The following is a 24,297-nucleotide window of genomic DNA, read 5'->3' on the forward strand; positions in this document are numbered from 1 at the left end:
AGCTAGATGAGCCTAGATTGCTCACCTGATTGCTTTCACTAGGATAAGTGGCTTCATTGAGGTGCAGCCAGAGTGAAGCAGGTGCAGGCATGAACACCTGTGTGTGATCTGACAGCTGCCAGGAGTTTGAGTGAAGGTTCAAGTCTGTGTTCATTTATGCAAGATCTTGTAATGTCTTTGGGAGAGTCACTCTCTTAGAGGCAATTTATTCAGTAATTTTAAGGGAGACAAGGAAAATCCCTACCCAGTAATTTTTAAAGGAAAATGAGAACCTCTAAATCTTTTGCCATGTTGAGATTTACCTGTTTTAATTAGAAAGAAAAACAAACTAGTTGATTTAAAAGAGTGTTTTTCCTTTTCTTCTCATTTGCCTAATTCCCAAGTAACTTAGCAATGCATATGGAGAAAGAAGAATCATGTTCCTTTCTGGTAGGGAAATTAAAATGGTATCTTAAGTACTTTGGTTTAAAATTATTTGAAAGCTAACATAGGAAGCTGTACTTTCCTTAGTGTTTTTTTTTTTCCAGGTGGAATCTTTAATATTTGTTCTACATGGTATGCAGAAAATTCAGTGTTAGTTTTTTGTTTCCATTCTGATTTAGAGTCATAAAATCATTTTCCAGTACCTTTTTTCCCAAGTAGATCCAGAATTTAAATAACAAACAGGAATTCTCAATAATATTTTTTATTTAAAAAGATAACAGTGTGATTTTATTTAAGAGATTACAGATTACAGTATGATTTCAATATTTAAGTAGCAATTTATTATATCTCTGCCATCCTCTTAAAACTATGGAAACAAAAGGTCCATGAAAATATCCCTTATTTTTTAGAGCAAAATAAATACAACTTTATTTGACCACAGATCTCCCACCCTGCCTCTGTCTTTCCAAAGTATATCTTCCATACCAGAGAGCACTGTTCAGAGCATGATGATTTATATCAAAAACTTAGTTTTAGCCAATATACTAATAAGCCATCCCAAACAGTTTCAGGTGATAAGTTCCTTGAACAAATGGCAGAGTTGCTATGAGTAAAACCAGCTATAGAATTTCATCCACTCAGTCAACTGATGTCGTTTAAACACCTATTATGTCCCTGTGCTAAGCTGTGGCTACCAGTTTGAAAGACCCCTTCCCTTAGGGCTTCACGGCATGGTGGTGGGAGGGAAATCGAGGACGGCCATGCAGTTCCCTAAGTGTTGGGATCGTGTGAGATCTGCATGGGAGCAATCACATCACACTGCAGAGGTGATCAAGGAGGACTTCCAGAGCAATTTCAGGAGCTTTGGCGTGTTTTGTCCATCCACTCCTGGGTTCTTCATAATGATATCCACACCTAGCAACCTATAGCAAAGTAGTCCTAACGATGGAAAACATATTCCATGCCTCCAGCCCCAAATACAGAAAAGTACAGAATCAAAATCTACCATGAAGCCCCATAGAACTTAATCCTACTACAGAAGGATCCATAATGACTGGGCAAATTTCTTTTGTTGGGCTTAAATCATACTCTGTTTTCCTGAGATTAAATGGATTTGATTGTTGAAGTCCCTAGGTAAGTTACCTTTACTTGGAACATCATACACTGAGATTTTAATGTGGATGTTATTATGGTATGAATAGGCCAAAGGAAGTAAGAACAAAGTCCTCTTTTTTTCTTGAGATGAGGCCCAAGACTCATGAGGATTTGTTAAGACAAATCAGAAAGCCATTCTCTAGGCAGAATGCCAACCCAGTCTCCCCAAGGCCAGGTCAGCACTCAGTGAGAAAGCAAAGGCTGCAGTGATGGCGATTCAGATACTGGGCGCGTGAGTACACCTGTGACACCAGGTTTTGCTCCTACAGTGGCTACGCCTGCTGATTAAGTCCATATCTCTTTTACCAGAAACTTCTGTTGATTATTAATGAGAGAAATTTTAAAGATGGCAAGAAAATTACATTTCCTTTTGAAATTATAGTATGAGTGTAATTTCTTCAATGGCTCTTTAAAAATTGAGAAGGCCTCATCTTCACAGATTAATAAGATTTTCTTCCCCTACTTCCACTCACACTCCCTTAGACCCACTTATTCAGTTAACAAGTCTGCTGCATATGTCTCGACTGTCAGAAATGACCTAAGTCTTCATTCCTTTGAGTAGGGCTAACTCTTACGGAAGCTTCAACAATCCTATTTACAAAGATTTTCTTCAGTGTTTTTGACTGGAGTAGATGGCTCATCAAAGGCTCTTCTCTCTTCTGTACCTTCTTCCCTTCCTCCACAAGAGGAAAGTAATGCCTTTGGTTTTAGTATCTAAAGACTGGCATTCTAATAGCCCACTTCTTATTCGTGTAGCTTACCCAATGGTGGTCATTCCTATAAAGAAGTCAGGAACTGAGACCATTGAATCCAAAAATATTTGTGGCCTTAGAGCAGAAGCTCCATTCCTTTCAGGACAGGGTAGGTGGTTTTGGCCATGACTCTTTGGAGTCATATGACAGAAAACCAATTGCTCTATGTGAAGCCAAAACCAAAATTTTTAATAAGGATAAAAGTGAATCCTATGAAACTCAGGAGGCATAGACTGGCCTCAGCATAAACTAAAACAAGAAATTAAAAAACCATCAGAACCAAAATTATCCATTGTCTCCAGGCCTTATGGTCTCTTGACTGCATATCCTTCTTCTCTATGTAGATATTTTCATTAGCTCTCACAAGTTTCCCAGGTGTAGACGGCCACACAAAGCAGCTCTGTAGCTCCAGGACTTTTATGTCCTGAGCTCAAGTGGTCAACAAAGACCCATAAAGTCTGTGACTGTCACTTGGAATTCTTAAGAGAGAAGTTCTTGGGCCTACTTTGGACCAGGTGTCTACCCTTAGTCAAGTCCTCTCCAGCCAGGGAATGAGTAGAAGCATGAGTGTGGGCCTAAGTGTATAATTCTCAAAAAAGGGCAATTAGGGTCTGGGTGCACATCTCAAATGATGTCAACTCCTAGGGGCAGTGAGCTATTTTCTGTCTTTCAAAAAGCTTGAGTAGAAGTAAAATATACATTTAATCCATGTTAAGTCTTAAAGGAATAACCAAAGTATCTGTTGTTTCTGGTTTGGGAGAAAAATCACAAATTGATTTGGTTACTCTGTTCATTTCATGCCAGTCAGAATCTCTGCACTTATATTTAATTCAAGAGCAATTACTTAATTAAAATTAGAAATCAATTTAATTATTCCAAAGTAAATACATGCAATCTGTTAAATAAACAACATGTTTCAATTCTAGGGACCATAGGAGGAAAATAATTAGAGGACCTTGGTGTTGAGAAGCTCAGGAACTTCTGCCTTAGCAGAAGAAAGCCAACTCCAGGTTTTGGGATTTATAAAGGAGATTCGGTGAAAGCATAAAAGCTGCAATTCTGCTCATCTGCTAGAGCAGCCCCTATGGGGCTGGCCTGTTCATAGTGATTACTAGAGAGCTTCCGCCCTTATTTTAGTTTTCTGTGCTGTGTAATAGATTGCCACACCAGAGCCACTTAAAACCACACAAACTTATCTCATGCTTTCTATGGGTCAGGAGTCTGTGTGTGAGTTAGTGGGGTCTTCTGCTCAGTATTTTATTAGGTGGAAATCAAGGTGTTAGCTGGGACTGTGATCTTATCTGAGGCCTATGGTCTTCTTCCAAGCTCACTAGTTGTTGGCAGAATTCAGTTTCTGTAGGACTGAGACCCTCAGTCCCTAGAGTCAGCCCGCCATTTCTGGCCATGTGGTCCTCTCCACAATATGGCAGTTTGCCAACATAGTGTGTTTCTACTGCTTCAAATCTTGTAACTTCATTTAAAGGTCTCAAGTGATTAGTAGGTCAGGCCTGCCCAGGATAATCTCTCTCTTTTTATTAACCTAAAATTAACTGATTAGGGACCTTAATCACATCATTATAGTTCCTACGTCTTTGCTATATAATATACCATAATGAAGGAAATGGCATTCCATTATAGTCATAGGTCGTGCCCTCACCAAAGAGAAGGATCATACCGAGCATGAACACTAGGGGGCAGAAGTCTTGGGGACCAGCTCAGAATTCTGCCTGTTGCAATAAAATGAAGAGAAAAAAGAGTGAGGATTGATCTTGGTTCAACCTCTCCCAGGCTTAAAGTCACCATCCTTTGGCATAAAGCAGAATCCGACTGTGGGCATAAGTATGTTCATAAACTAAAGGAAATCTCAGTAATAGAAGCATATGTATCTCTTAAGCCTAGTTTTGGCTGTTTATCTCTTAATATTGGCCTGATTTACTTTTGTTAATTTAATCACTTATATATATATATATATATATATATATATATATATGCATAATATGTATAATGTTATAAGGTGCTTTATATATTGGATGGTCCTTTGCCATCTGCAAAGAGTTTCTCCAGGTCTTCTCATTTAATCGCATTCCTAATGTTATCTCATTCCTATTAGGGTATTTCCCCTCTTGCAGGTCAGAGGATCAGAGAAGCTAGAGTCACGCATCCAGGATTACAAAGTCCTTGGCAGAACAAAGACCAAAAGTTAGGTCTTCATCTCCAAATTATGGTCCCCCTCCCTTTTTGATCCTCCTTTGTATCATGAGAATATGATGGCTAAATGTGGGCAGCCCTGGGGAAGTGAAGGGCCAGTACAGGGCAAGGTTGGTGAGCTTCTCAGGCCAGAGTTCTGGGCCTTGCACTCTACTAGCCTTACTGTAGAACTTTACATTTATTGCTAATGAATGTTCTCAAATGACAAAATCATTTTGAATTTTTATTCTGCTTTCTCTGATAGCAGCTGTGCTTGCCAGTTTTGTATTGCTATATTCATCCATGTCATTGAATTTTTAAAAATCCCTAATGGCAGAAGATCAAAGAGAAAATTCTGTGGCCCAATTTAGCTTAACTTAGACTCAATAATTATCCTTTCCTTAGCGTAATTGTAAATCTACCTAGAATATTATACACTTTACATTTCTCCATATTATTCACCAATAAATAACAAACATGATGCTGGAAGATAGAAATGGGGGGGGGGAGACAAAAATGTTGTATTTACATTGGTTCTTTAAAGAGTGGCCAGGCAGGAAGGCATAGGCAGCCCAGACTGAGAGGTAGACCCGTGTATTTTCTCCTGAGGAGTAATGCCTGATGAGGTTTACTGGCTTGTTCTCTGTTCAAATGGTAGGCTTCTTCTCTCCATTACCAAAACATGGGTAGGACAAAGCCCAGTGTGTTCAACAGAGATAATTGCTTAGTTTACCTGAAATAGTTATCACTGAAGATTTGGGAGGAGTAGAAAGACATAATCATACCTGTGTCTTAGGATCGTAACTCTTTAGCAGCAAATTAGGTGATGGCACGAAGGGATTGAGATCCCAAAGTCAACAAGAGCAGGTGGGACAAGATTTCAGTGTACATGGTGGGATATGCGTACGTGGTGGGATGTGCGTACGTGGTGGGATGTGCGTACGTGGTGGGATGTGCGTACGTGGTGGGATGTGCGTACGTGGTGGGATGTGTGTATATGGTGGGATATGTGTACATGGTGGGATGTGGGGGCCTGAATAAGAACATGGCAGCTGGCAGAACAAAAATATGATAAATAGGAGGGGCACTATGGCCAGAAAGACCTGGCAACTGACCAAGTATGGCATGAGGAGCAGTGAAAAAGGTGAAGGATTAAGGAAGTGTCTGAGATGACATTAAGAATTCTAACATGGGTGACTGAAAAGATATTGATTGGATTTACCAAGATGGGGAAACTCAAGAGAAGTGGCAGGTTGAGGGAAGGAGAAATGTCAAACTCCAGGGCGCCTGGGTGGCTCAGTCATTAAGCATCTGCCTTCGCCTCAGGTCATGATCCCAGGGTCCTGGGATCGAGCCCCACATCAGGCTCCCTGCTTCTCCCTCTCCCACTCCCCTTGCTTGTGTTCCCTCTCTCGCTGTCTCTCTCTCTCTGTCAAATAAATAAATAAAATCTTTAAAAAAAAAAAGTAGAAATGCCAAACTCCATTTCAGACTTACGGCATTTGGAGTATCTGTGGACCATAAGGTTGGTGGTCAGGGGAGCATGCAGGGCCAAGAGTGGTGATAGGAAGAAGCAATGGAATAGTATGAGTAGAATCCATAGAAAGAGATGAGATCTCCCAAGAAAAGAGCATGGAAAGGAAATGAAAAGAGGGGTAAGGATAGATCTTATGAGGGTACTACTGTTGTGCAAACCAGGCACCAGAAAAGGGAAATTAAAGAGTCAGGGAAAGAATGGTCAGAGGCAGGAGAAAGTAGTGATTTTAAATACTAAGAAAGGAGAGTGGTGGTTGGGGGGGGTAGGCTCAGGTAACCCCCACTCTTATCTCAAAGCCATGTAAAAAAGCATTGAAAAGAATAAGCATGTTTTATGAAAGTGTTGAGTTACTGTATTGTATACCTGAAACTAATATTATACTGTATGTTAACTAACTGGAGTTTAAATAAAAACTTGTTTTTAAAAAAAGGAAAGAACAAGTAAATAGCCCTCAAAGAACAAGAGAAAGGACTGAGCACTTACCATGTGCTAGGCATTACCCTAAGCATTTTACAAACATTATCTCATTATGCTAACTGCAGGTTTGAAGTATAAAAGAGTGGTTGAATGGCACCAGAGGTTCAAATCCTGCCTCCACCATTCACCAGGTCTATGAGCTTAAATAAATTTTCTCTTCTTTGTTTTGTTTTTTTAATTTTCTCTTCTTTAAATGAGAGTAACTCATTATCTCACAGTGAGGCATGAGTATCATGTAAGATAATGCATTTCAAGTTATATAGCTTGTTATGTAGTTAGTCAATGAGTCCTTACTATCCTTTATTTGGGAGTGCTTTTATAATATCTGTCTCCCCCTCAGAAAGCCCCACATGTCCAATGATCATGTCTGTTTTGTTAACAGTCTTATTATTGGTTATTCAGTTTTGTTAGCCAGTGAATACCCCCAATGTCTTCATGTAGTAGGCACTCAATATTAGTTGAATGATTGAACAATCTCATTTCATCCACATATTCTTGCCTATGGGTATATCTTTGTTCTCCTTAAAGAAGGGGGGCGAGGGGCACCTGGGTGGCTCAGTCGTTAAGCGTCTGCCTTCTGCTCAGGTCATGATCCCAGTGTCCTGGGACCAAGCCCCGCACTGGGCTCCCTGCTCAGCGGGAAGCCTGCTTCTCCCTCTCCCACTCCCCCTGCTTGTGTTCCCTCTCTTGCTGTGTCTCTCTCTGTCAAATAAAATCTCTAAAAAAATAAAAATAAATAAAGAAGAGGGGGCGAATTCTTATACACAAACTGGTCCCTTGTAAGTTTTCCAGATTCTTAACCACAGCTTAATTGCCTATTAATTAAAAGACACAGGTCTGAAGGGGAAATAGAGAATTACTAATCAAAAGGCATAAAGTTTCAGTTAAGAAAGATGAATAGGTTCAAAAAAATCTGCTGTACCTTGCACCTATGACCAATAATACCATATAGCATGCTTAAATATTTGTCAGAGGGGTAGATCTCATCTTGTGTTCTTACCACAATAAAATAAATTTTTCAAAAATTCTTTCAGAAAATATAAAACTATAAAGGTCAAATAAGGATCAAATATACTGACAAAGGAGAATTAACTGATGGTTGAATATTTTATTTTTATTCCTTCATATCTTGAGAGATAATACTGTTTGCAAATAGCAAAACTAAGAATAGTTACATGGCTCTTAAAAACTCTTATTTGTGGAAATACAATATCAAGAAGCATCATTTTGTAGATGGAAAAACAGGCTGATTATTCAGTCCTGGCTAATGTGGTGACTTTATATTCTCTTATATACTTTGGTGCATGTGGTATTGTTTGCTTATTCAGAAAAAAATTTATATTCTACCCAAGTTTTAATAAAATAACAGCTAATAGTTGTTGAGTACCTGCTAAGTGGTTTTGATATCCTAAATCATATAGTTCTCATACCATACCAATGAGAACTCATTTCTCATGTAAGGAGTGAGTTACTCATTTCACAGGTGAGTAAACTAAGGAATAGACAGGTTATGTAGTTGGTTCAAAGTCCTACAGTGGTAATTAGTGGATTTGGGATTTGAACCTATGTATCTTAGTCACTATAGTATAAGGAACTTGCACACTATCAGACAAGTATCAAATAAAATCATGCTTTATTGTAAGATTTTGTTTTACTCTCATAGTAAGAAATACATTTCACACTATATTATACACACTTCCTCTGTCTGTGTGTTATATACTAAGCAAGTTTCACATAAAAACACTTGCTCTTACTATGTGTGCAACTCTCTGATACATGCAATTCTATTCTGTTCTCTTTCACTAAAAGAATTCTAGTTGAACTCTAAAATTGTATACATTTGTTTCATAATCCACTAATGGTTTCAGACCTGCAGTTTGGAAAACCAACATAATAAGGGACATATTAATATTCAATAATACTAAATGAGTATAATAATAACTAAGGATACCATTTATTAAGTATTTACTATGCACTAAAATACTGTTGTTGCTATTTATATGTAATATCCTCAGTTCTCATTAAAACCTTAAAAAGTAGCTCAATTTTTCTCACGTAAGAACTGGGATGTGGAGAAGTTAAGAGATTGGTCCTACAGAGATGAGCCTGATTGAAGGTTTCTTCCACTAGTCTAATAATAACATTTAAGTATATTAAACAAATCGGTAAAAAAAAAAAAACACACAGGTCTGTATTTCACTAGCAGGTTACTTACTAGAAAATAGTCTCCAATTCACTGCTACCCAATAGTTTCTAAAAATCTAAGCTGAGAGAAACAATACCTAGGAAGGAGTGCTTGAAGTATATATAATCTGGTCCATTCTTCGTAGTCAGACACTGCTCTAAATACACAGTTACTATCCAGCTTAATACACAGTTCTCATGCTGCGGCATTATTAACCCATTTTACAAATAGAAAAACTGAAGCACAAGATTTTAAGTCCCATGCTTAGTAAGCAGCAGAGTGAGTTTCCAACCCAGGAAATGTGTCCCACACTCTTCGCCTTTCATTGTGCCGTCTCTCTCAAGTTGAACCTAGACTGTCCCGTAATACCCTCCTCCTCCATTCCATCCCGCAGTATTGCTTTTGCGCACTCCGCTTTGATGCGATGTCATCAGTCTATGTTAAGAATTGGCCTGGCGGGGCGTGGGGGTGGGGGGGCGTGGCTCAGTCCGTTAAGCCTCTGACTCTTGATTTCATCTCAGCTCATGATCTCGGGGTCGTGGGGCTGGGGGCCACATCAGCCTCCAGGCTCAGGGGGGGTGTCTGCTTGAGATTCTTTCTCTCCCTCTGCCCCTCCCTCTGCTTGCCCCCCCCTTTCCTCTCTCAAACAAATAAATCTTTAAAAAACACATTTAAAAAAAAAGAACTGACCTGGGGTCCCGCCCATCTACAACAACAGCACCATCCTATTTCACATTCTCCACATGGAGCCCTTGTTAATCATGCCGCACCCCTTATGAGAACCCAGGAAGAATTCCGGTCTAGTCACTGTATGGGAAGGGTTCCACTTCTCTTTAACCATTGGTTCATTTGTATCTTACAGAGACTGTGAAGTGTGCAACTGACCAGCCTTTCCTTGTGTGTGTTGACTGTTAGAAAACTTATACTCCAGGATGTCATTCTGTCTCCATTCGTATTTCCTTTCTTCTCCTGTTCCAACTTCTCACCAATGCTTGCTTACTTTATTTGATGGAGGTTGATAAAACTCCTTTTTGGAACAAAATGAGAATGTATAAACATGCCTCATTGCATATTTATGAGTTAGTTATTAACTTTCCTACAGGTAAGGAAACTGACACTAGGAAACATTTGAATAAACGACTCAAGTCTGTAGCACCTAGTCTACCCCTTAATGTCATGCTGACATATTTGTGACCTGATTTTCCACAGGCCACCTAAGTTTGTGTGGAGAAATGCATCATTTTTAGTCATCATCCCGGGTTCCCTCCTGTGAGTTGTGTGACATTATGCAATTCATGTAGTCTCTGTGTGCCTCTGTTTCCTCACCTGTAAAATGGAAATAATAATATACCTACCATGCAGGGTCATTGGGCAGAAGCAGAGTTAATGTATGTAAAGTTCTTAGACAGTACCTGGGACATATGCATCATGTATATCCTCACCCTTACCGTCACCATCTCCTCTTTCTTGGCTCTTGCCTCTGTTGTTTATGTGAAGAACTTCCACCTCCTCTCCAAGGGTGTTGAACTTACTCCTAGAGGTGCCCATGGGGGTCTCACAAGGGTCATGATCCGTTTTCTCACGTTTCCGCTCCAGGTTACGACCTTGGTTCCCACTTCCATCTGCACCCTGCTTGTGGGTTTCCCACCCCAGCCCTTGTGTGCAGCTACAGACACTTGTGCCTGGCTTGCTCTTTCTTAATATGAAAGACATGCAAGTCCTTCAAATGTACTGTTTCCTGGAGTCCTCACTAAGACATAACCTCTGCATCACAACCACGCCAAATCTTATCATCTAAGCTCTGATGCAGTGCTCCTTCTGCTGAGTTTCTTTTATCCCTGCTCTCTTTGGAATTGAACATATGTCCATGGGGCTTAGTCAAAACCAGTCTCCTAAACAGACCCCATGCTGCCCTGTCCATCCCCCTGTACTCCCTTCTCTTCCATGCATCAGCCCTTTACCTATTCCGTCAACCCCCTCCCTATCAGCTCACCAAGGCACAGGCAGCCACGTATGAACCCCAACTGGGGATCGGCAGACACCCTCCTACAGATCTACAGATGATTGTCTGGTTCCTGTGTTGAGCACTCCCCAGTTGGATCACAAATTGCTTGAGGTTAGAGAGCATGTCCAAGGATTCTGCACCTTCACAGCCCTTAGTTCGGGACTGAACACAGAGGCAGCTCCCACAAACAGTTGTTGGTTGACTGATTAATTTGCAATGGTCTTGATAGCTCCTGGCAAAACCAGAATGAGAAACCTCTTTGGGGAGGGAAACATTCATTGCCTCAGGTAGAGTGACCTAGCACCCCAGTTAGTTTAGGACGATCTCGGTTTGAGCACTGAAAGGTCCCATGTCCCAGGAGCCCCTCAAGCCTGGGCAAACTGAGATGGTTAGTCACCCACCCACTGGGCTTTCCCAGTTTCAAATATGCCCCTTACACTCCAGACCAGATACCAGTCCTCTCATTCCAACCTCACGTGTCTGCTCCGATGCTCCTGGATGAGTGCGTGCATGTGTCCACACACACTCACACATACGCATATTCACTTGCTGTCATGAGTCATACCATCATTACCTCTTCCCCCACTCTTTGAGCTTATATCGGGTCATATAAATTAGTGTCCACAATTGCTCCAGACTTTACAGACCGAAGGAAAATGTACTGTCATTTCAGCCTTTTCCCTCAGCTTTGTGACCTTCCCCATTATCACTCTTTGTGACCTTCACTTTTCTCTAATTGTTGGAGGGTAGAAACACAACGCTCTCAATCCTGAGAGGCGGGATTTCAGATATTGCTGGCATGGGCCTTCTGAATCCTTGTAGAATGGTCAGGATTTAATGCATTTTTATATATTGGATTGTCATTCTTGGGAAGTGAAGCTGAGGAAAAACCTTGGTACGTGAGCTCCTTCCCCCCAACAGCTATAATTGCTCCTTTCACACGGATATCATCAACCCTCTACCAGCACTTGGGTCCGGCACAGCCTCACCATCTGCTCGTGTGACACCAACATTATGGCCTCCCTCCATGCATCCCTAAATGGGGCTGGAGAAGGCAACAGAGTTGCCAAGTGTGTCAGCTGGTACCAGCAACACAAACCTAGACAGTGATGGATCATGGCCCAGGATAGAGAGGAAGGAGGGAGGACGCTGATGGCTAATTGTGTGCTGTCATCAGAGTTGCAAGGCAGACCTCTCTGCTAATGGAAGCAGAACCAAGGTAGTGTTTCTGTTTCCACAGTAAATGCAAAGCTTCTTTTTAATATGTGGTCACAAGAGAATGTTCAGTAGAAAAGAAACCTAGAAATCAAATCTGAATTATTCTGGGTTTGCTTCTGTGCATCTCTAACTGGTGTTATGGGGGCCTCTCCAGGGAGTTTGAGGATTACTTAAAGATGACAGGCAGGGGTTTCTGGCTGATCAGGGAGCTGATCAGGGTCAGTAGACTTATGCTGCTGGGTCAGTTCTGTCTGCTAAGCTGCCAAAGTTCCCACCTTCCCGTACCACCCTGAGTCTCTGAGGTTCTCTGTTCTTTACTTTATGCCCTGAAATTGACTGATTCACATATCCATTCAGTTCTCTCTTAATGCTGCTTACAGGATTAAACTGGCCAGGCAGCTAGTCAAGATTTGTTCTATAGACTTCAAATTTAGGCATACTGGCCTAGGCTTTTTGTTGGCGTTATTGTTGATTTTGCTGTATTTGAAGTTAAGATGGTTCTATGTTCTAAAAGCTTCTAGTCTACGTTTTTCTGGTGAGTCTTTTTACCTGTGTATATTTTGGCTTTTATGGACTTCATTTTCATCCCGCCCATTTTTAAATGGAAGTGGTAACACAGAGGTGCCCAGTAAAATCTGACACTTGTCCTCAGTGGAGGAAGCTAGATGCCATTTTTGTTTTTGTTTCATCCAAAAGCTCCTGTAGATCCTGCCTGTTCTCCAAGTAGTTGTTTCCCAAGGGCTGACGAAATACGTTTCCAGCCACGTGGAGGAGACACCTAGAAATCCCAGATCAGGCCTGTGCAGGAGGCACAGAGAGCCCTAGAGGGAAAGCTCCCCCAAACTATCGGAATCATAGCATTTCCTCAGTTCCAAAACATTCAGGTCAGCTGACCAGTGAAGCACAAAAGAAATAGAAACTTCATGGCCTCAACTTTATAAACGAGCTGCCAGCAGGAGCACCCATTATGGAGCACCTCTGTCTCATACTTTTCCAAATCTCCTCTCTGGGGCTAAAAAGAAAAGAAAGAAAGTGCTTGAAACAACACAGATAGCTGGCCCGAGCACTGATGATTTACATGTGGTAAATCACCAAGAAATACCCTCAGGCTCTGAGAAACACATGGGAATATCCGGAGATGACTAGACGGTCAGAAGTTGTGACAGAAGATCCATTGGGGAAGAGGGGGAGGAAATACAAGAGAGTAGAATATGTCCTTGTAGAACCAGAGACAAGTCGTGTATGAAGGACAGCGCGTGGAAAGTGTGATTTGTGACCGGCCTGGAGGTAAAGAAAGGTGGCAATGGTTGAGGCCAAAGACAAAGACCCTTATACCAGAATGGTTGAGAGTTCGCACTTAAGACCCACTACAACTCAAGGCTCTGGGATGCTTTTAGCTGTAACAAGGAGGAATTGCAGGAATAAGTTCCCACAAGTAGAAGCTATGCAGGGTTTCGGAGAGTGGGCAGAGTGTAGGGCTTCTGTGCAATGCTGTGGCTAAAGAGCTGGATATGAAACAGATAAAAACACCCGACAGTGCCTCTCGCATGAGAGTAACTCTCTAGGCTTTTGTAGAGGGTGAAATTTTGATGCCATGATACAGGTGTTTTTTTGTTTTGTTTTGTTTTTTCCTCCTGGGGATCAGAAAATGTGGGTTTCTAGTCCCAGACTTACACTAACTAGCTATGTTATGACTTTGAGTTAGTCATTCCAGGGCTGGAAGAAGAACTTTAGCCTTTCTAAACCCTTCCTTCCCCCTCATTGCCCCATATGTACTTCCAAGCAAAAACAATTTTAAGCCATAAACAATGTGCCAAGACATCCTCCCAAGATCGGATATTTTTTCCCATAATGATTACTTTGATACTTTTTTTTAAAAATCAACACTTAAAGAAAATTTTTTTCCCTCCATTTTCGTTTCCCTGCTTTGCTGATTCTCAACCTAAGTATCTGTTTAGTTTACTTGTTGGATAATTCAGCAGTGTTCAGTTCCCCTTGCTGGGCCTCAGCCTTCTCATCTTTGAAATAAAGGTTTTAGAGGGGAAGATCTCCAGGACCTCTTCCAGCTTAATTTTCTGTAATTTCATAACCTCAAAAACCTGTTTTCTATCTATCTTTATCACCGTCTTATCTTGGCATTTTAGTGTTTCTGAATATGAATGAGAAAACTAATGTTGGCTTTTCTATATTCCCTCAACTTCTCATACCTACTAAAGGCTGCATCTAAACCTCGGTGAGTATCGAGGACATTTGTGAGTCGAAATGAAAGGTTAGTTATGTCCCTTTTTATATCTAAACCTTATGAAGGATCTGTGTCTATGATAAGATGTTATCAGGAAAGTCCTGGATTTACTGGTGGAAAGCACTTTGGAATAAAGGCACCTTTTTGGAGAAGGTAGCCGCTGTGACTGATCTAGGATTCCTGGACCATGTGTTCGTCCCTACCAGTAATTTAGGGTGTGGTTCTAGGCTTTAACCTTTCTAGGCTTTAGCTTTCCTGTTTATTTGTTCATTCATTCATGATTTACCTGCCTCTAATATTTTATAAGAAGGTAAGTCTATCTCTATTTCTCCCATCTACATCTTACCAATTCTTATGCCACTGCCCTTTGACTTTTCACCTCTGTCCCAAACGGAAATATTGTTGTGGTGCCTATGCATCCTCCAAGAGGATGACAGCAGAAGCTATGTCTCTGTAAGCCTTGCTGTGGTCTGCCTTTCCGATGGGAGCTGTTCATAATTTTCTGGAAGGTTTATGTAACAGATGGTACAAGGCAGACAAGCAAGCACACACTCCCCAGCCCAGAGCACGCTGAGCCAGGCACGCACACACTTGCCAATACCAAAAGGAGGAGAGCTGCTGGGGTGATGGAGGGAGTGTGCTCTGCGGGGCGAGCGCTGCTCCGAAGACCTGCTAATGTCTCTGTGTGGCCATGCTGTATTTTCAGCTTGTCATCATGGCTGGGACAGTGCTGCTTGCCTACTACTTCGAATGCACTGACACTTTTCAGGTGCATATCCAAGGATTCTTCTGTCAGGACGGAGACTTAATGAAGCCTTACCCAGGGACAGAGGAAGAAAGCTTCATCACCCCTCTGGTGCTCTATTGTGTGCTGGCTGCCACCCCAACTGCTATTGTAAGTACAGAGTAAACTTCCTTTGTTATTGTCAGATCCTAAATAATGTTTCCTGTCTTCCTTTTTTCCTCTTTCCTCCCTTCCTGGGCATTCACCAGCAGCCTTATTGGGGGTGGGGGGTGGGGGGTGGGGGAGGGGTCCTGTTTCAGCCAAAACAGTGAATGGAGCTCTGCATAAAAAATCTCATTAAAATAGGTCTTGTCTTTTATAGGTGGTTTTTGCTTTTTGGTGTCTGAATTTTAGTAAATATATATATATGTGTATATATATATGTGTGTATGTATATATATATATATATATATACATACACACACACACATACATTTTGTAAGTTAGTGTGAATGTTCTAAATCAACAGGCTTGATTGGCTAATATGTTAGTTAAGAACAGCTACCGTGATCTTGAAAAAAATGTGCTGCGGGTTGTGTGTATTCAGAAGAGGTCTTGAATGTAAATGCTGGGGCTGATATAAAGACTCAGATCAGAGTGGAATAGACTCCCGTGGGCCTGTGTCTCCTGCTGTTCTGACTGAACTTCCAGAGGGGCCGATGAGAGAAATCGCTTGACCTGAAGTTTGCTGCGATTCATGCTTGGTGGCTCTGGCTGTGTTCATATTACATCACATTCAATTCAGTTGTAACTTTGCCTTCATTTATTTCATTCTTCTCTTTCATGAGGCAAAAAAAAAAAAAAAAATTGGCTAGACTATTCTCGAGGGAAACTGTTTCAAAAGCATAAAGTTCACAGATCTGTATTATCTGGTAAAGTGATTTAACCCTTAGATATTTTAATTTCAGTTTTAAAAATGATGTTGTGAGTGTTTTAAAATAAACCTTCCTGTGTCTGAACAGGCTACAAGCTCAGATTAGTTGGGATGTAATATCAGTTATCATTTCCCCATATCTCTTCTAAGAGCTGCCTCCCCCAACTCTGCCCCCTCTCCCCCGCCACTCTCTTCCTCTCCCCTCTCTTTTGGTAATAAAAATATTGACTGGCATGCTGAGAAATATACCGATGGCTCAGACATTCAGTTCAAGTATTGTTTTCTATGCAAATGTTTTGCTTGCTTTAAGATGAGAAATGGAATAGAATTTTTGAGGAGAAAAAATATGGGCATAATGAGTCATAGTACTTTAAATTCATTCTGATCATTGATCTTTGGCTCTACCCCCTCCCCCGCCCTTAAATGATAATACTATGCTGTATCAATTAAGGTCAGCAGTGACAAAACTGTGGTATGTTGGGGCAGTTGAAAACACAAGTTCTGCAGTCTGACACACCTGGATTCAAATCCAGTCTATGTGACTTTGGGCGAATCACTCTATTGCCCTCCGCCCCCCCCAAAAAAACAGAGGGATAACAGGACTCCCTATTTCATGGAGTTGTCATGAGACTTGAATAAGATGGTTCGTACGAATGGCTCGGCACAATGTCTGGCATGTACGAAGTGTTTAAAAAAATTTTTTAAGATTTTATTTATTTATTTGAGAGAGAGAATGAGATAGAGAGAGAGCATGAGAGGGGGGAGGGTCCGAGGGAGAAGCAGACTCCCTCTTGAGCAGGGAGCCCGATGCGGGACTCGATCCCAGGACTCCAGGATCATGACCTGAGCTGAAGGCAGACGGTTAATGACTGAGCCACCCAGGCGCCCTGAAGTGTTTAGAAGTAGGGCAACACAGAGCCTGGCTTGAAACTTCTTCACCCTCTTCAGGATCACAGACCAACTTCCTGTACCTGAAAAGAACAAGATTCCACTTGGAATCCCAGGAACTGCAGGCAGTAGACTTAGTCTGGAATCACAGCCTGGTTTCTTTCTGTCTCAGAAGCATATCATTTTCTTGTGTATTCAGACACTCTCTGAGTGATCTGTTGACTTACTAATGTATTTTCCTCGCTTCTTCCTAGTCCCAGGATATATATCATTGCCTAGGTTCTCCTGTAATTTCTTCTTGGAATTAGAGAGATTTTTTTCCATTAAATAAATAAATAAATAAAGCAAGGGAAACAGATTAGGAAAAATTATGGACAAAAAGAATTTAGTGAATCAGAAAACAATAGAATTAACAAATAAAATCAGGATGAGATTCTTTGAAAGGTAAAATGTACAACCCCCCAAAAAATCTAATATAAGAAAGGCAGAAGGAAAAAAAAGTTAAAACATAAGCAAAAATACATAAGCCTTTAAAAGTCTATACTCTAGGGGCGCCTGGGTGGCTCAGCTGTTAATTGTCTGCCTTCGGCTCAGGTCATGATCCCAGGGTCCTGGGATCGAGCCCCGCATCAGGCTCCCTGCTCTGAGGGAAGCCTTCTTCTCCCTCTCCCACTCCCCCTGCTTGTGTTCCCTTTCTCGCTGTCTCTCTGTCAAATAAGGAAAAATTAAAAAAAAAAAGTCTATACTCTATTTAAATTGTATTTACAGGGTGCCTGGGTGGCTCAGTCAGTTAAGTGTCTGTCTTTGGTTCAGGTCATGATCCCAGAGACCTGGGATCAAGTCCACGTCAGGCTCCCTGCTCATCGGGGTGTCTCCTTCTCTGCCCCTTCCCTTGCTCATGTGCATTCTCTCTTGCTCTCTTGCTCACTCTCTTTCAAATAAATAAATAAAATCTTTTTAAAAAAATAAATTGTATTTACAATTCTGTGCCAATAAATGCTTTCCTCTCAATAAAATTGGTAATATTTTATGAAAAGATAATTTACTAACAATGCCCTAAAAAGATGTAGAAAAGCTGAATAGTGAATAAAAACAGAATAAATGTTTAAACATGTCTAAAATTTATCCCGCAAAATACTACTGAGGACATGTAGCTGTAGTATAAATTCCTTCAAACTTTCAAGGAATATAAAATCCATAATTCTATAAAATGTCCCAGAGCCTAAAAATAAATGGAAAGCTTTTTATCGTACATTACAAAGCAAGAAAAATGTGGATTTTAAACACTTAGAAAGTCTGCATGCACACCCACAAAAGCACCCTCAGTAGCAAAAACAATCTCCCTTATGAAAGTTGATGCAAGAGTATAGAAAAGGATTGATAGACTTGTCTACCTAAAAATAAGCATTTCTAACAAAAGGAAAAGATGACAAAAAGTTTACAGGCTATAAGACTCAAATGTAAATGTCCTTAATACTTAAAAAAAAAAAAAGAGCTTCCCCAAGTAAAAACAGGAGAACACAAGAATAGACAGTATTAACAGAACAGTAAATTGACTGTGTGCCTGAACATTTCTAAACTCATCAATTATCAAAGAAAATTAATTTTGACAAGTACAGTATTTCTCCCTTTATATAAAATTGGCAGATGTTTTAAAGAAAGAGAGACCATGTTGTTGAAGATACAGATACTTTCATACAGTTCTAGTCGAAGTAAGATGTATTAAAAGTTCATAAACTTCAGACGCAGTCATTAATTCCAGTACCTGAATTTATGTTAGGGAAATAATCAGTTTTATATAAACACAAGTATTTGTGTATAGGGATGTTCATGTCAGCAATAGTTTCAGTGAGAAACTTGGAACTAGCTAAATACACAGTACTTGGGAATTGTGTAAATATATTATGAGGCAGTTGTATTTTTGAAACACTTTTAATAGCAATGAAACAGGCTTTTGATTTAATCTTAAGATATTTTTTAAGGGCTAAAAAATGTATATAGTTATTGCATGTAAAATCTTTCTCCCTTTCACAAGGGAATCTGACCTTTTAATTTTCTGGGTCTGTTTCCCTAGAAAAAGAAAAAGGTACTATGTATCAACAGTGTTGCTAGGCAAGATTAACCCCTGATGAGTGAATGCATCTAGACTCCGAGAACTGTAATTACTCGAGGAGGTGCCACGCTATGACTGCTAAGTGCAATGACTCTGGAAATTTGGCACATCCATTGTAGGACCTTGAAGGCTATGCCTTTGGAGTTGCTGTGCACCATATGTTGGCTCCTGTAGGGCATGAGGCTTTTAAGCCACGGTGGCTCCTGCATCCTTTGATGTGTCTATGGTCTCTTGCTCCTGAGCTCTACGGCTCTGCTGGACCACTGTGAAGACACGTGCTGTAAGGGAGCACATGATGCTTCCCTGTTGGCAAGCTATGGTTCCTTCCAAGTAGACCAGTGCCAAATGTAGCATGTGGTTGTCTGTGGGTCTGAATATTTAATGACCCTAAGAAGATACCTTGTGTGTGTTGCAAGATAATCCCAAATTCACAATTATATATGAAAAGACTAGTACAAAATAAACTAAAAATTTACAGCTATTATCTATGAGTGCTAATGGCACAGTTAATTGTTTTCTTCTCTTTTATATTTTTATATATTCCTTTCCAAATTCTACATGAATGTGTATTATTTTCAAATCAAAAGATACATTTTTAAAACATTGTATATCCAGTTCTTGCAATAATTATGAAATGACCAATCTCTAATAAGACTTGAAAATGGCAGTTCTAATAAAAACACACATAGCCAAAAAACAAAAATAGGAAAACAGAACTTTGTGAAGAACATTCTCTTCCTTCTGGACAAAAATGATAGTTCTTTGATTCTAAGATCTTCAGCAGAAACTGTTCTTCGGGCTGCAAAGTTTGATCCTGTCTCTTCCATCGATTTATTTTCCCCAAATGACACAAATTCACAACGAGAGTCAGTTGCTCTGATGGGAAGTCAAGGCGTATGGTCAATAAACAGTGAACTGAGGACTAAGAACCTACAGTTGTACTCTAGCTCTCAGGTATGGAACCCTCTCCATTTCCTTGCTTCTCTGGGTGAACAGTGTGACCAATAATGCTAGCAGGTCCCTAAGATATAAGCTGAGGAATATTCCATAAAAGAGGATTATAGGCATGGCATCTTAATTTACCTATATTCTGTAGTTTTTGCCTGATTTATCCTCCCAACATCCCAATGAAATAGAAAAGAGACATCCCAAAGAACATAGAGAAAGGGTGTGGTCCAGTTCCCTTCCTTTTTGACTTGAGAACCTCGAGACTTAACTAGGTTAAATGACTCACTGAAGGTCCAGCTAGTTCTGTAGGTGACTGAACAGGTGGCCACCCATTTGGTTCCACTTTTCTTTTTCTCCCAAACGAGGGGTATTGCTAGACGCCAGGGCTGATTACAGCTGATAGGTTAATGGCAGAGAGCGCGCGGCTTTGGAACCCTGCCGACAGTACTTGATCTTCCCCCAGGACCTGAAAATATGTGAGCAGCGTCCGGGTACAGAGCAGAACCCTTCTGATACTCAGGGACACTTTCTGGGAGGAAGGAACTGTGTTTATTTCTTCTGTCCCATCCTAGGGAGGTATGGCTGGTCCCAGGGCAGCCTTTATTGGGCCACAGGGATCAAGATTGTAGTCTAACTCAGCACAGCCCCAGCTTCTGAGTGTGCATGCTGCATTCCCTTCACACTGCAGTCAACGGATCTCAGGATGGGTATGTCAGGAGAGGCAAGGATCCCAGTCATGGCTCTGCCTCCAATAATTGTGTGACCTCTGGTGAGTCATGTTCCCACTATAGGTTCAATTCCTCATCTCTAAATAAAAGGAGGGGTTGGGCTAATGATCTCCAAGATCTTTCCAGTTCTAACATTCCATGAAAGCTATTTAAAAAAAGAAGAAAAAGGCATTCTGATTGGAAAACTCCACATGTCATGTTTCCAAGCCCCAAGTCTCAACTTTCTGGAGTTTGATTTTACACTCTTGTGCCTGGTCAGGTTTTGACAGAACTGCGTAGAGTTTTTGTTGTCATAGTTTATTCTTTCCTTAAACCCATTTCCTGTTTTCACTGGACTAGAACAAAGGCAGGATCCCTCGGGGGTGACTTGTATGATATTAACTAATGGCAATTTTCAAAAAAGTAGCTCAACCTGGACTTACCCTTGGTTTTCTGTGCATTCTCAAGCACATTAGCCATAGGAAAACCTAGCACCTTCCACTGCTGTGTGTCCCTGTGGATGGGCATTAACAACCCCATTCATGGCTGCAGGGATGCACAAGAAAGGCACGAGGGAAAAGACCCTGCTGAGGGTTTGACCTGTCATTTCCTATTTCTCCTTCTGGGCGCTACTGTCAGAAGAGATCAGCATCATGTTGAGGCAAAGCTTCATGGGATAAGCTGCACAGAGACAGGCCACTGCTGTCTCAGATCAGATTTATAGTGTCCAGAACTGTTTGGCCAAAAGTGGTAGCCCACACTTCCAAGAAATCTGCAGGGTGCATTCTAACCAGGGTGGAAACCCTAGATGACCACTGCCTCTGGCCTCCCAAAGAAACTTGTACACTCAGAACCTAGAGCGGAGAGTCTGTCTGGATAAGAGGATTTAACTCAGTGGAGAATCTGGTTTACCTTTATTTTACCTCAGCCCCAGCCCCACAAGGCATGAGAAAGCAGCTATTAAACCTTTTTCTTGGCCTCACAACAAAGTGACAGGGGAGTAATTAGCACTGAAGCAACAGCAGGTTTGATGTCTAGCCCGCGAGAACTGAAGAAGCTCGCAGTTTGCATGCAACCGCGCATGCACGCGTGTATAAGACTGATCTCGAATTTCCTAGGAAAAGAAGAGACAAACTCGATTTGATAGAAAGGCACAATTTGGAGGAAATTGTAAATCTTCATTCGGGGGCGTTTCTGGGCTGTAAGCTCTTGGGGTGACTGTAAAAGCCCAGAGCACAGTGTGCAACAGAGTGGGCTCTCACCAAATGCAGGTCTGTTGGCTGGCGGGCGTGGGCCGCAGCTGCTGAAGCAAAGGCGGCCTTGTGGGGCCTTGCGCTGCCTCCGAATCGGCCTCTTCCAGGCTCTGAACAATCTCATCCGTTGAAGCCCCTTTTAACACTTGATAACTCACATCTTTTTGCCTTTTGTACATGATCACATGACTTCCTTTTTGGTCGGTTGGTTTGTTTTCTACCGAGTACATCATTTTGCTACTGTTGATGCTAATGTACTGAGTCTTTACAGTCCCTTTTTTGGGGGAGGGCAGGAAGATTTATAAGCATACCCATTAATGGTTGTGGATTTAAAAAAAAAACTGAAAAAAATCTGTTTCCCCATCTTCTGTCTACGCTACACATGAGTGCTCTAAATTCTTTCTCAGATTGTCTCTTCCCCTCACATTATCCCACAGGGAGACTAGCTTGCCAACTTTGAGATGCCCCTTCTAATGATTGCTGATGATTGCGTTAAGGAGCTTTGATAATTTGCTTTTTGAAAAGACTCTTTGCCTAAAAATACATGTTGGTCAATTTAGTTACGCATTTTACTTTTTACTGAGAGCAGTATTCTACCTAACCCATTTTAAATTCCAATTTCTCTGATACCCACTGTCCAGGGGAAAAGGCATAAAATACTACTATGCTTTGGAAATACAGCATACCACCTTGGTGCTATATTTTATAATAGTCATCAACAACACAAGCAGGGGGAGTGAGAGAGGGAGAAGCAGGCTTCCTGTGGAGCAGGGAGCCCGACGCGGGGCTCCATCCCAGGACCCTGGGATCATGACCTGAGCCGAAGGCAGACGCTTAAAGACTGAGCCACCCAGGCACCTCCCCCCCATTTAGACACTAATATTGGGAACCCTCTCCTTTTCCTCAGAGCATAATACACAGAAATCCAAGAGAGCGGGCCTCTAGCCTCAGCTGTCCTGTAGGAACCCAAGTGACAGAGATATCAGGTAACAGGATGACTCTGGAGTAGGTTGCATCCACTTTGCTGAAGGGAAGATTACTTGGTGAGGGCAAAGTCCCATGGGATTTTGAAAGTGAACGAAGGCCCTGGGGAGTTTAACCAATGGAACTGAGATTGAAGCCCAATTATGTGATTTTAGTTTCCCTTAATCAGCCCTCTCTTGTCAGTTCCTATCATAAAGGCAAAGATATTGGGGCTAGAAAAGTACAGTAGAGGTCTTCTTGTCCAACAGATGAGAAACTGAGGCCCAGAGAGGTCCAGCGACTCGTCCAAGATCAAACATCTGGTTAAGGGCAGAGCAGAGCTAGAGTGATACCGTGTTTCCTTACTCTAGGACTAGAGACAATGATTTTTTAAAATCATTCTCAACAGACATTCTTGCCTAGATAGACCAGGAAGTAAAGACAACAAACATTCCTTGAGCACCTACAGATGCTTTGACGTACATTTTTAATACTCTCAACTATTTTCTGATATAGCTATTACCCTCATGTTCAAAGTCATGAAAAAAAAGAAAAACTAGGGCTCAGAAAGGTTCAATTACTTGCCCAAAATCACACATCAAGAGAGGAGAGAGCTGGGATTTCGACTCTATAGCCCACATTCAAGAAATAGCAATGACTTTGATCTTGCCAAGTACCAGAGCCACGACCAGTGTGTGTGTGAATCCAAAACATATATTGCAGGGGTTCTAGATGCCCTCTTTAGTGACAACCACATATAATATGCAATGAATCCCCCTTACAGTATGAGATAGTAATACATCTTCCAGTGACTATTTTTTCCTGTGAATTGTTTTTATTTTGAAATCTAAAACCTGTCCCCTAAATATTTTTGCATTTATATCGCTTATTTATCACTTATCAGATCTCCTGTGAAGCACTGTGAAGAACTGAAGTCTAAAAGATAACACACTGAGGGGCACCTGGATGGCTCAGTTGGTTAAGCATCTGCCTTCAGCTCAGGTCATGACCCCAGGTCCTGGGATCGAGCCCCATGTCGAGCTCCCTGCTCAGCAAGAAGCCTGCTTCCCACCCTGTCCATACCCCTGCTCATGCTCTGTCTCATTCTCTAGCTCTCGCTTTCTCTCAAATAAATAAATAAAATGTTAAAAAAAAATAAAACATACCGAACTGATGCACCACATTCCAGGATTATTTACTTCTTTGCCATTTGGGTTTACGTATCTGAAATACAATTTTATCAAGATAGAACAGTTATCCTCATTACTTAAACTATATTTACTATTATCTAAATGTCTTATGTCACATGGGATTGTAGCTAGTATAGCTGGGGGATAAGGAATGCACCAATGGAATTCATTTGCAGTTCATTCATTGCCAGATCTAGAGCTTGGCCTTGGTCATTCCTCACCAGAGGGTGTTCTCATTTGCTGTGAGTGATATGACGTTTGTTAGCCAGCAATCAGAACGGCCATAATAGGGCAGCCAGGGCCAAACACCTGGAGAGTCCCACATGTCCCACTTGCTCTCTGAACAGAGGGGTAGATAGAGGCAGAGTGTGTGTAGCAGAGACACAGATGGAGGAA

At 41.2% G+C, this 24,297-nt stretch overlaps 1 protein-coding gene across 2 annotated transcripts in view; it reads left to right on the forward strand.

Moving 5' to 3' along the window:
* PLPPR1 (phospholipid phosphatase related 1) overlaps window positions 1-24,297 on the forward strand; it is a 112,862-nt gene that overhangs the window by 54,751 nt on the left and 33,814 nt on the right. Inside the window, exons 2-3 of one of the 2 annotated variants that reach the window (XM_088018920.1) lie at window positions 14,432-14,491; window positions 14,888-15,076. In XM_088018920.1, coding sequence (XP_087875046.1) covers window positions 14,432-14,491; window positions 14,888-15,076 — 249 coding nt within the window. The remainder of the gene's footprint in view (window positions 1-14,431; window positions 14,492-14,887; window positions 15,077-24,297) is intronic. The other variant, XM_028108856.2, reaches the window with a different exon arrangement.

This window comes from Eumetopias jubatus, unplaced genomic scaffold, assembly GCF_037043125.1.
Source record: "Eumetopias jubatus isolate StellerSeaLion01/CBP00866 unplaced genomic scaffold, mEumJub1_p1.0 scaffold_15, whole genome shotgun sequence".
Lineage (NCBI taxonomy): Eukaryota > Metazoa > Chordata > Mammalia > Carnivora > Otariidae > Eumetopias > Eumetopias jubatus.